We start from the raw sequence: 14,090 nt of genomic DNA, 5'->3' as shown, positions 1-14,090 counted from the left end.
TCTGTAACATCCTGTCAGCTCTGTTCCTTAGTGAGTAGGTACCCAGATGACCTAATCACTGCATTTCCTTTGGAAACACCATAGGCTTTTACATTCTTCTCTACCAAATTTAAACACAAAATTATTTCAAAATTCACTAAAAGCCTCAAGCTTAGATAATCATTTATGTAGTAAATTACGGTACACAAAAGTAACATACCAACCAGCCACTAAAAAAAGACACTTAACTAATAGCAAAAACTGGAACAACCATAATTTTGATGGAAAGAATGGCTACATAAACTAAACCCACATATGCAAAAAAGACTTAGGAAAACTACCAAAAAAAATAGGAAAATGTATTTTATGATACATGTATTTTTAAAAACACAGAATAGAAGGATAACATGATTACAACTATGCAAAACTGCATATGTGCTGGCTATTACACAGATATGAGAACAATGGTAGTACTGGAAAGGAGAGATTGTAACTCTAATTTTTTTAATCTTGCTTTTTCTTTAATATTAGTAATTACATACACACATACACACACACATTTTGTTTTTAAATGAAAAAAACAGTTCAAAATATGGTAACATTTATGGTTTCGGGCAGCTCCTGTGGAGGTCTTCCTATTCAGTGGACTTCATAGTAGTAAATTAATGCCATAGGGAATTAAATGTGTCCTCTTATCAAGAACATCTCAGTGAGCCTTCTTCCTTTAGCCATGATGGAGTATCATGCCATAATTTACCTTCCTACCTTAAATGATAGAAAACTGGAAAAAACACATGAAACAACAGTTATCAGACTTTAGATGACAGGCATACAGAACTGTGATCCCTGAAGAAGGAAAACAAACAAGGCGGGCCCTACAATTACCTCAGCTTACTGCATGGAGAAGTTTCCAGCCTGCAGGACAGGGAGGAGGAACCTAAATAGAACCCAAAAGCCTTGCCAAGCTGAAGACATCAAGATCAGCATTTGGAAAAGCCAATGCACTTAGAATTTGTGGCACAGAGTGCTGCAGAGGAGGGAATTTGACAGGGAACTCCAGAGGTCTGTAGAGGGGTCTTCTTACATTTTTTGCTGAGCAGAGATCTGCACATATGGAAGAAGAAACTACCCAGGGCTGGGGGCAAAGAATCATTGGAAAAGAGAAGAAATTGTGGAACTCAAAGAGAGCTCCTCAAATAAAATAATTTGTGTTTCCACCAGTGACAGTGAGAAGGTTTACTCCTACATGGGTTATCAGGTAGCATCTGCAGATGGGAGCTACATTAGTAATGGGGCCAAATTAGCCTATATTAAAGGTTGTTCTCAACCTGCCTTAACAACCCTTAAAGCAACACTTGAAAGGATGAAATGGATTCCACATAACTACATTCCAGAAAAAAGTCCAATTATTATATAAATAAACAGAACAAAGCCTAGTACTCACAACATTAAAATCACAACATACAAAATCCAATTAAAAAATTACCAGGTAGTCAAAGAAGCAGAAAAATAATGATTGATAAGCAGGAGAAAAATCAGTCAATAGAAACAGATCTAGACATGGAGAGAAATGACGGAATTAGCAGATAAGGATATTAAAACAACAATTATAAATATGCTCCATATGCTCAGAAGACTAATGAAAATATAAATACAATGAGGAAAGAAATGGACATTTAAAAAAAATAGAACTAAGAAGAAAAAAGTTTATGAAATGAAAAGTACACTGGATAAAATGAACTGAATTAATGAGATTAGTGACATACTAAAAAATACAGAAGAGGCATCCACACTGGTAAAGAAGCAAAACTGTCACTATTTGCAGATGACATAATATTATATATAGAAAACACTAAAAACTCCACCAAAAAACTATTAAAATAATGAATTCAGTAAAGTTGCAGGGTACAAAATTAATATACAGAAATCTGTTGCATTTTGTATACTAATAATGAACTACCAAAAGGGAAATTAAGAAACAATCCCATTTACAATTATTTTGAAAAGAGTAAAATACCTAGGAATAGATTTAAGCAAAGAATTGAAAGACATATACATTGAAAATGTAAGACACTGATGGAAGAAAATGAAGATAACACAAATAAATATACCACGCTCATGGAATGGAAGAATTAGTATTTATTAAATGTCCATATTACCCAAAGCAGTCTAGAGATTAAATGCAATCCCTAACAAAATACGAATAGCATTTTTTCACATAACGAGAACAAATAATCCTAAAATTTGCATGGAACCACAAAAGACCCTGAGCAGTCACAGCAATCTTAAGAGGAATGAGGCTAGAGGTATCACACTCCCAAATTTCAAACTATACTACAAAATTATACTAATCAAAACAGTATGGTACTAGCACAAAAGGAGACACACAAATCAATGGAATAGAATAGAGAGCCCAGAAATAAATCCATACTTACATAGCCAATTTTCTATGACAAAGGAAGCAAGAATATACAATGGGGAAAAGACAGCTTCTGCAATAAATGGTGTTTGGAAAACTGGGCAGCTACATGCAAAACTGAACCACTTTCTTACACTACATACAAAAATAAGATAAATGGATTAAAGGCCTAAATGCAAAACCTGAAACCTTAAAACTGAAACAGTAAACTCTTGAACACTGGTCTCAGCAGTATTTTTTTGGATATGTCTCTTTAGACAAGGACAACAAAAATAAAAATGAACAACTGGGACTTAATCAAACTAAAAAGCTTTGCCCACCAAAAGAAACCACTGACAAAACAAAAAGGCAACTACCTTGGATGGGAGAAGATACTTACAAATGATATATCCACTAAGAGGTTAATATCCAAAATATATAAATAACTCATACAGCTCAACACCAAAAAGACAATGCAAAGACATACATGCAAAGAAATTATATCAAAGACCAACAGATATATGACAAGATGCCCAATATCATTAGTCATTAGTGACATGCATATTACAATCACAATGATTTTATATCTTATATTTTATATCACAATGTGAGATATCCCCTCACACCTGCTAGAATGGCCTTCATCAAAAGAAAAACAAGAGATAACAAATGCTGGCATGGATGTGGAAAAAAGGGAATCCTTGCACATTCTTGGTGAAACTGTAAATTGGTAGAGCCACTATGGAGAACAGTTTGGAGAATCTTTATAAAGTTAAAAATGGAATTACTATCTGATTCAGCAATACCATGTCTGGGAATATATCCAAAGGAAAAAAAAATAGTAACTCAAAAGGATTTCTGCAACTCCACATTCATAGCAGCATTATTTACAATAGCCAAGACATGGAAACAGCCAGTCCATCAATGGGTAATGGATAAAGAAGTGTCCATCAATGAATGAATAAATAAAATACAATGAAATATTATTCAGCCATAAAAAGTGAGGCAATCCTACCAAATTCAACAACATGGATGGACCTTGAAGGCATTATACTAAGTGAAATAAGATAAATACTGTGTGATCTCAAGTATATGTGGAATCTAAATACAAAACCAAACCAAACTCATTGAAATAGAGGTCAGACTTGTGGCTACCAGAGGCAGAGGATGGCAAGGGGGAACTTGAAGGAAGGTGGTTGAAAGGTACAAACTTAACAGTTGTAAGATAAGCACTAGAGATGTAATGTACAACATGATGACTATAGCTCACACTACTGTTTGATACATATGAAAGATAAGAGAGTAAATCCTAAGAGTTCTCATCATAAGGAGGCAATTTTTTTCTTTTTTTCTTTCTTTTCTAACTATATCTATGTGAGACAGATATTAGCTGAATATACTGTGGCAATCATTTCACAATAAATGTAAATCAAATCATCATGCTATATGCTTTAAGATTATATAGTGATGTATGTCAATTATTTCTTAATAAAGCTGTAAAGAAAAATGGAACTGAGATTTCACATCCAACATGGCAGACTAAGCCCTCTATAGCCTCTCTCTCCTGCTGAGTACAGCTAAAAATACTGTGTAAAATATAAAAAGTAACTATCTGAGGGCTCTGAAAAGTAAACAGAAGCAAAAAGATTACCGATGTGAGTCAATACTTACAGAAACTCCCACAAAAGTGGGTTTTCAGGATTGAGTTTTTTTTCCACCATTTTCTCTTGAAGGTTTGCTGCAAGGGCCACACAGTCACAAAGATGTATGATGGATGAGGTGGGTAGAAAGCTAAAACTTCAAAAGAAACCTCACCTTCTATAAACAGAAACCAGGGAAAAGGGCTTCTGCTGGTAAGAGAACATAGAGGGAATCCTGGACACACCAGGAGAAAGTGTTCCAGCATATAAAACTTGTGTAATTCTCAGTCAGGTTCACCCCTGAGCTAAGCAGGTATGGAATAGATACAAAGCAGCAAAGCAAAGCTTTAAGAATTAAATGGATATTTAAACCACAATCCAAGTCTCTGACTAACCCTTGAGCTGTGCATGTATGGACCAGATTCAAAGCAGTGCAGAAAAGGCTTTGCAAACTGAACTTCTATTGGAACCACTACCCACAGAAGGTGAGACAGAACTTGCAGTCTACATCTAACTGGTTTTACTGCTTGTTGATTAAAAAAAAAAAAACTCTAGAGGGTTGAAACTGAACCCTGAGTCTTCACAACATAAAATTAAAAATGTCCAGGATGTAATCCCAAATTACTCAACTTATAGAGAACCAGGACAAAGAATCATAATATACAATAAATTAGGAAAATGTGACAAATTCACAAGAGAATAGACAGATGCTTGATATAACACAGATGTTAAAATTATCAAAGACTTCAAAGCAACTATTATGACTATGCTCCATGAGAAAAAGGTAAACACACTAAAAAGAGTTGAAAGACATTCTCAGTAGAGAAACTGAAACTATAAAAAGAACCAATTACAACATACAGAAGTGAAATATATATTCTGTAAAATTAAAAATTTATTAGATGGGGTTAATAGCAGAATGGATTGACGAAAGAAGCAGGAAACCTAAAGAGAGAACAATCAAAATTATTCAATATGAAGAATAGAACAAAATTGGGGAGTGGGGAATAAATGGGGCCCTGTGAGAGACCTGTGAAACAATATCAGAAAGTCTAAATATTTGCATTACTGTAGTCCAAGAAGAAGAAGAGAAAGAAATTGAGGCAGAAAAAAAATCTGCAGAAAAGAATGGTGGTACACTCCCAAATTCAGTGAGATTCAAGAAGCTCAGCAAACCTCAAACACGAGGTCTGAAGAGAAACCGTGTTTAGAAATATCATAATCAGAGGAGCCACAAGGGTGGCATGAGTAGGGCAGTAGAAAACTCCTCCCAAAACCATATATATTTTTGAAAATACAACAAATACAACTATTCCTAAAGGAGAAACCAGAGGATACAGTACAACAGCAAGGCTACATCTACATCTGCAAGAACTAAGCATCTCATGAAAGGGGTAAGATACAAGCCGCGACCCAGCAGGACCCGAGTGCCCCCCGACCCCAGCCCACTGGCAGGAGGAAAGGAGTTGGAGTGGGGAGGGAGTGGAAGTGCAGGACTGCTAAATAACCAGCCCTAGTAATCCACACCAGGAGCACAGACACACATTGCATGGTGTGCTGGATATTAGGGAAACGGAAAAGTAAAATCTGCGAGCAGGTTGCCACAACCGGCTCCCCTGAGACCAAAAAAAAAAAAAAATGAGTGCTTTTTGAAAGTCTTAAAGGGACAGGGGCCTCACAGCTGGATGGAATCATCCCGGCTCACTCAGCCCAGCAGGCTGGGAATCCTGAGGAACTTCAGGCATCCCAGCCCCCTGGGTGACAACACACCTCTGAAGCCCCTCATGGCAATAAGCAGCCTGCCACTTGTTCCCCCCAGTGCAGTCGCCACAGCAGCCGAGCAGCCACAGAGCAGCCACGCCCACAGCAGCCTCCCAGAGTCTCCTTCCAGCATGCAGCCACCTGGGCCAGACCTAGAGGCCATGCCGGACACGCAGCTGCATGGCGCAGGCAGAGGTTGGGGCAAGGCGCAATGGGACGCTGTTCTCACAGGAGAGCATACCCGGCATGCCTGCCACTCCCCACAGGGCTCTGGGCTGCCCCACCCACAGCGGCTCAGGGGATTAACCTGGACACGCTCCCGCTGTGTGGGTAACTGACACAGGCAGCAGAGAAGGACAAGGCAACCAGCAAGCAGGAAGGGACTTTGTTCTTTCAGCTGATACACACACCACCAGCCTGCAACTAATTCTATCACCATGAAAAGGCAGAAGAATTTGGTCCAGTCCAGACTTACCCACATAACACCCAAGAGAGGGCCTGGGGAGATAGATATAACCAATCTTCCTGAAAAGGAATTCAAAATAAAGGTCATAACTATTCTGACGGACCTGCAGAGAAATATGCAAGAGCTAAGGGATCAAGCCAGGAGGGAGAACACAGTAATGAAACAATCTCTGGAAGGACTTAAGAGCAGACTGCATGAGGTGCAAGACACCTTTAATGGAAAAGAAATCAGAGAACAGGAACACAGAGAAGCTGAGGCAGAGAGAGATAAAAGGATCTCCACGAATAAAAGAATATTAAGAGAACTGTGTGATAAATCCAAATGGAACAATATCCACATTATAGGGGTACCAGAAGAATAAGGGAGAGAAAAAGGGATAGAAGGTGTCTTTGAAGAAATAACTGCTAAAAACTTCCCCAAACAGGGGTAGGAAATAGTCTCTCAGACCAAGGAAGCACACAGAACTCCCAACACAAGGGACCCAAGGAGGACAGCACCAAGACACATGATAATTAAAATGGCAAAGATCAAAGACAAGGACAGAGTATTAAAGGCAGCCAGAGAGAAATAAAAGGTCACCTAAAAAGGAAAACTCATCAAGTTATCATCAGACTTCTCAACAGAAACCTAACAGCCCAGAAGAGAATGGCATGATATATTTAATTCAATGAAACAGAAGGGCCTTGAACCAAGGATAATGTATCCAGCACAATTATCATTTAAATATGAAGGAGGAATTAAACAATTCCCAGACAGGCAAAAGTTGAGGGAATTTGCCTGCCACAAACCACTCTACAGGGTATTTTGGAGGGACTGCTCTAGATGGAAGCACTCCTAAGGCTAAACAGATGTCACCAGAGAAAATAAAATCACAGCAAAGAAGGCAGAATAATCAAATACTAACTAAAGGCAAAAAATAAAATCAACTACCACAAAAGCACTCAAAGGAAACAAAAAAGAGCACAGAATAAAACACCTAATATACAAAGTATAGAGGACAAGGGATAGGAAGGGACAGAAATAAAGAATCATCAGACTTTGTTTATAACAGCTCAATAAGCGAGTTAAGTTAGACAGTAAGATAGTAAAGAAGCTAATCTTGAACCCTTGTAACCACGAACCTAAAGCCTGCAATGGCAATAAGTACATATCTTTCAATAATCACCCTAAATGTAAATGGACTGAATGCACCAATCAAAAGACACAGAGTAACTGAATGGATGAAAAAGCAAGACCTATCTATATGCTGCTTACAAGAGACTCACCTCAAACCCAAAGACATGCACAGATTAAGTCAAGGGATGGAAAAAGATATTTCATGAAAACAGCAAGGATAAAAAAGCAGGTGTTACAGTACTACTATCAGACAAAATAGACTTCAAAACAAAGAAAGTCACAAGAGATAAAGAAGGACATTATATAGTGATAAAGGGGTCAATCCAACAAGAGGATATAACCTTTATAAATATATATGCACCCGATACAGAAGCACAAACATATGTGAAACAAATACTAACAGAATTAAAGGAGGAAATAGAATACAATGCACTCATTTTAGGAGACTACAATACACCACTCACTCCAAAGGACAGATTCACCAGACAGAAAATAAGGACACAGAGGCACTGAACAACACACTAGAACAGATGGACCTAATAGACATCTATAGAAATCTACACCCAAAAGCAACAGAATACACATTCTTCTCAAGTGCACATAGAACATTCTCCAAAATAGACAACATACTAGGCCACAAAAAGAGCCTCAGTAAATTCCAAAAGACTGAAATTTTACCAACCAACTTTTCAGACCACAAAGGTATAAAACTAGAAATAAATCGTACAAAGAAAACAAAAAGGCTCACAAACACATGGAGGCTTAACAATATGCTCCTAAATAATCAATGGATCAACAACCAAATTAAAATAGAGATGAAGCAATATATGGAAACAAATGACAACAACAACACAAAGCCCCAAATTCTATGGGACACAGCGAAAGCAGTTTTAAGAGGAAAGTATTTAGCAATCCAGGCATATTTAAAGAAGGAAGAACAATCCCAAATGAATAATAACTATACTCTACAGTCACAATTATCAAAATTGGAAAAAAAAGAACAAATGAGGCCTAAAGTCAGCAGAAGGAGGGATATAATAAAGATCAGAGGGGAAATAAATAAAATTGTGATGAATAAAACAATAAGAAAAATCAATGAAACCAAGAGCTGGTTCTTTGAGAATATAAACAAAACAGATAAGCTCCTAGCCAGACTTATAAAAAGACAAAGAGAATCTACACACATCAGCAGAATCAGATATGAGAAAGGAAAAATCACAACGGACCCACAGAAATTCAAAGAATTATTAGAGAATACTACAAAAAACTATATGATAACAAGCTGGAAAACATAGAAGAAATGGACAACTTCCTAGAAAACTACAACCTTCCAAGACTGACCAAGGAAGAAACAGAAAATCTAAACAGACAAATTACCAGCAACGAAATTGAAGCGGCAATCAAAAAACTACCCACGATCAAAACTCACGTGGAGTTTTATCAGACATACAGAGAAGACATAATACCCATTCTCCTTAAAGTTTTCCAAAAAATAGAAGAAGAGGGAATACTTCCAGACTCATTCTATGAAGCCAGCATCACCCTCATACCAAAACTAGACAAAGACCCCACCAAAAAAGAAAATTACAGACCAATATCCCTAATGAACATAGATGCAAAAATACTCAAAAAATATTACCAAACCGAATTAAAAAATACATCAAGAAGATCATACACCACAATGAAGTGGGATTCATCTCAGGGATGCAAGGATGGTACAACATTCAAAAATCCATCAACATCATCCACCACATCAACAAAAAGAAGGACAAAAACCACATGATCATCTCCATAGATGCTGAAAAAGCATTCGACAAAATTCAACATCCATTCATGATAAAAACTCTCAACAAAATGGGAATAGAGGGCAAGTACCTCAACATAATAAAGGTGATATATGATAAACCCACAGCTAACATCATACTGAACAGCGAGAGGCTGAAAGCTTTTCCTCTGAGATCGGGAACAAGACAGGGATGCCTACTCTCCCCACTGTTATTTAACATAGTACTGGAGGTCCTAGTCATGGCAATTAGACAAAACAAAGAAATACAAGGAATCCAGATTGGTAATAAAGAAGTCAAACTGTCACTATTTGCAGATGACATGACATTATACATAAAAAACCCTAAAGACTACACTCCAAAGCTACTAGAACTGATATCGGAATTCAGCAAAGTTGCAGGATACAAAATTAATACACAGAAATCTGTTGCTTTCCTATACACTAACAATGAACTAACAGAAAGAAAAATCAGGAAAACAATTCCATTCACAACTGCATCACTTCCTTGGTAGGAATAAACCTTACCAAGGAAGTGAAAGACCTATACCTGGAAAACTGTAAGACACTCTTAAGAGAAATTAAAGAGGACACTAACAAATGGAAACTCATCCCATGCTCCTGGCTAGGAAGAATTAATATTGTCAAAATGGCCATCCTGACCAAAGCAATATACGGATTATTCGATGCAATCCCTATCAAATTACCAACAGCATTCTTCAACGAACTGGAACAAACAGTTCTAAAATTCATATGGAACCACCAAAGACCCCGAATAGCCAAAGCAATCCCGAGAAGGAAGAATAAAGTAGGGGGATCTCGCTCCCCAACTTCAAGCTCTACTACAAAGCCACAGTAATCAAGACAATTTGGTGGCACAAGAACAGAGCCACAGACCAGTGGAACAGAATAGAGATTCCAAACATTAACCCAAACATATATGGTCAATTAATATATGATAAAGAAGCCGTGGACATACAACGGGGAGATGACAGTCTCTTCAACAGATGGTGCTGGCAAAACTGGACAGCTACATGTAAGAGAATGAAACTGGATCACTGTCTAACCCCATACACAAAAGTAAATTCGAAATGGATCAAAGACCTGAATGTAAGCCATGAAGCCATAAAACTCTTAGAAGAAAACATAGGCAAAAATCTCTTGGACATAAACATGAGTGACTTCTTCATGAACATAACATATCTCCCTGGGCAAGGGAAACAAAAGCAAAAATCAACAAGTGGGACTATATCAAGCTGAAAAGCTTCTGTACAGCAAAAGACACCATCAATAGAACAAAAGGTACCCTACAGTATGGAAGAATATATTCACAAATGACAGATCTGATAAAGGGTTGACATCCAAAATATATAAAGAGCTCATGCACCTCAACAAAGAAAAAGCAAATAATCCAATTAAAAATTGGGCAGAGGAGCTGAACAGACAGTTCTCCAAAGAAGAAATTCAGATGGCCAACAGACACATGAAAAGATGCTCCACATCACTAGTCATCAGAGAAATGCAAATTAAACCACAATGAGATATCACCATACACCAGTAAGGATCACCACCATCCAAAAGACAAACAACAACAAATGTTGGCGAGGTTGCAGAGAAAGGGGAACCCTCCTACACTGCTGGTGGGAATGTAAATCAGTTGAACCATTGTGGAAAGCAGTATGGAGGTTCCTCAAAAAGCTCAAAATAGAAATAACATTTGACCCAGGAATTCCACTCCTAGGAATTTACCCTAAGAATGCAGGAGCCCAGTTTGAAAATGACAGATGCACCCCTATGTTTATTGCAGCACTATTTACAATAGCCAAGAAATGGAAGCAACTTAAGTGTCCATCAGCAGATGAATGAATAAAGAAGATGTGGTACATATACACAATGGAATATTATTCAGCCATAAGAAGAAAACAGATCCTACCATTTGCAACAACATGGATGGAGCTAGAGGGTATTATGCTCAGTGAAATAAGCCAGGTGGAGAAAGACAAGTATCAAATGATTTCATTCATACGTGAAGTATAAGAACAAAGAAAAACTGAAGGAACAAAACAGCAGCATAATCACAGAACCCAAGAATGGACTACCAGTTACCAAAGGGAAAGGGACTGGGGAGGATGGGTGTGAAGGGAGGGATAGGGGCAGCAAAAAAGAAAGGGGGCCTTACGATTAGCCTGTATAATGTTGGGGGGTTGTAGGGAGGGATGTGCAACCACAGAAAAGACAAGTGGTGAATCTACGGCATCTTGCTGTGCTGAAGGACAGTGACTGTAATGGGGTTTGTGGGGTGGGGGGTACCTGGTGAAGGGGGGAGTCTAGTAAACATAATGTTCTTCACATAATTGTAGATTAATGATAAAATGAAGAGAAAAATGTTCAGGCAACATGATACCTTGTAATTTGACAAATAAATACCATTCTTTAAAAATAATAAAATAAAATAAAAAATTCAAATTGAGGAAGGTTTTCTTCAAAGCTGTCAAGATCATTAAGAACAAGGAAACACTAAGAAACTGTTGGACAAGAAGACTAAGGAGACATTATAACTAAATTAATGTGGTGACATGGATGGCATCCTGGACCAAAAAAGAGACATTAGAGGAAACATTAGTAAAATCCAAGTAAAATCTACAGTTATGTTTTTATTGTAGTAAAAAATACATATAAAATTTACCATTTTAACCAATTCAATAGTGTTAAGTATACTTACATTGCTGTAAAACAGATTTCCAGAACGTTTTTACCTTCAGAACTGAAGCTCTACACTTATTATTCCCTTTGCATCCTCCATCCATTTCCTGGTAACCACCACTCTACTTTCTATATTTATGAACTTGACTACTTTAGATACCTCACACCACCTTGGAACTGTGATTCCTTACAATTCTTATAAAGTGAAATAATTTTCTTATTGTTTAAGATAGTTTCAGTCAGAGTTCTTTGATACTTGCTTTGAAAACATCCTACTTAACACAAGGCCCTACTCTCAATGCCTGAGACATAAGAGCAAAGTGGCTCTCTTCAAAGTTCTTTCCTATTGCTCTAAAAATTAAAGTTTATTAGAAAAAATTTTGTTTTCCTCCTAGGCAATCTTTCTTTTCCACTGTTTGCTTCTACTCTTTCTCCTGGTACTTGTTCCAAATCCCCTCTACTTTTCTCATGATACAGGAGCCCAAAGCAGAAGATGGAGTTTTTGCAAATAATGTCAGCAAAAGGGATGAAGCAAATTAACCTATAGTGACAGAAGGCATATCAGTGGTTGCCCAGCGGGGAGCAAAGGATAGAGGTGGTAAAAGGGACACAAGGCATAGACATGTTAAGAGGCAATAAGAGGAACACAAAGAGGTACCTTAGTAGGTTACAAATATGTTCATTACCTTGTCTGTAGTGGTAGCTTCACATACGTAAGCCAAAACTTAGCAAAAATTATAAACTTCAAAAGAGTACAGCTTATTTTATACCAATCGCACCTCAATAAAGATAATTAAGGGTTTTGTAATAGCTTTACTAAAAGGCTTTTTTTTCTGTGCAATCTACAGAAATCCTTCCTGACCTTTTAAACTCCAGATAGGTTTGACTAGATTCTTCACTCAAACTTCACTCAATCATTAGGAATCCATGACCTCTTTTCAGAAATAAGTTATACTCACTACGGAATAAATTTCCAGTGAGCCAGTCACTAAAAGGTTTGCAAAAGTTTTATCAAATGCCCACTTCCTCTTTTAAGCTATGCTAAAATAAATATATAGATACATTAAAACTCCTTAAAACCCTGTACCTTCTCAAATCACACAATGTCCCTTTGGGATCCAAACTCTTCTATTTGCTGCTATCAATTCCCACCCACTCTTTCACTCCCATCTCACCGGCATTCACTAAATCCACAAGCCTCCTACTCTCTCTCATAAGCATCAAGAAAGGCTGTGGGCTGCTAGCCAGCTTTCTATTGAGATGAATTCTGAGCTCCCAAAGGCAAAGTCCACATATACCTTTCTATTACCTGAGAAGAGGAGACTACTATATTTTTATGCCTAGCAAGGGCATCAAACACCTAGAGAGATTCTTTCATAGTCTTTTCCTCTCATATGCCAAAAATCACAGCTGATTGGGAGAGGGGAATAAAAAGGAAAGACAGCTTACCCATGGAATAGAGGTTGTCAAAGCTCTGGTGCATGCGAATAATCTCATAGTAAAGTTCATCATAGCTGCTGGGGGTGGGCAGGAATGTGTCGCCATATGTGATAAACATATTAAATAGGTTCACAATCTAAAAAAGAAGCAAAAGTCCATATATAGGTATCACGCTATGAAAACCAGAAGGGTTTTATCAGGGGTATACTGTGGCCAGCTCTTATACGTTTGCAAGAGCTGATTGTTAAATGCATAGGAATCTTGTGAGCAAGTTATTAAAAAAAGCCAATATTAAAAATTAACTTTATATAAACTTACAATTCAATAAATTATATTAAAATGACAGTAATATACAAAACTCACCACTTCCTAATTATTTCCTACATTTTAATATTATCTATGCTCTTGAGGTTAATTTATACCTCTGATATCTTTGTGGTGGGGATATCACATAATGGTATGTTACTGCTCATTTCTTCCCAACTCTGTATTCAGTGATGTCACATTAATAGCTTGAAATCAGTCATGGTAGGTGTACTTTTACCATGGATATCATCAAATGCTATACATAGGGTTTTCACCCCCCAAATGTTTAATATTTATGAACACACTAGGTAATATCCTGAGAAGACAGTCAAAAAGCACTCCTTCTACCCCAACTAACCCATCAGATAAGCAGGCATCTGTAATGTCCCTCAGAAACTAAGTGTAGCCATGATGGAACCACTCATCTGGCTGTGACACCTCTTGAGGCTTTGCTAGGGACCAACACTGAAACTAGAGTAACTAGTACAGTCTCTCAGC

At 37.4% G+C, this 14,090-nt stretch overlaps 1 protein-coding gene across 5 annotated transcripts in view; it reads right to left on the bottom strand.

Annotated features, from left to right (window-relative positions):
* ARMH3 (armadillo like helical domain containing 3) overlaps positions 1-14,090 on the bottom strand; it is a 233,335-nt gene that overhangs the window by 105,348 nt on the left and 113,897 nt on the right. For all 5 annotated transcript variants that reach the window (XR_012133065.1, XM_073240515.1, XM_037001303.2 and 2 more), the window contains exon 22: positions 13,296-13,422. Coding sequence is in view for 4 of the 5 variants with exons in the window: in XM_073240515.1 (XP_073096616.1) it covers positions 13,296-13,422 (127 nt within the window). In the remaining variant the exon portion in view is untranslated. The remainder of the gene's footprint in view (positions 1-13,295; positions 13,423-14,090) is intronic.

The sequence above is a fragment of the Manis javanica genome, chromosome 7 (assembly GCF_040802235.1).
Source record: "Manis javanica isolate MJ-LG chromosome 7, MJ_LKY, whole genome shotgun sequence".
Taxonomy (NCBI): Eukaryota; Metazoa; Chordata; class Mammalia; order Pholidota; family Manidae; genus Manis; species Manis javanica.
The sequence above is the reverse complement of the archived record's forward strand: the minus strand, read 5'-3'. Positions and strand labels throughout refer to the sequence as shown.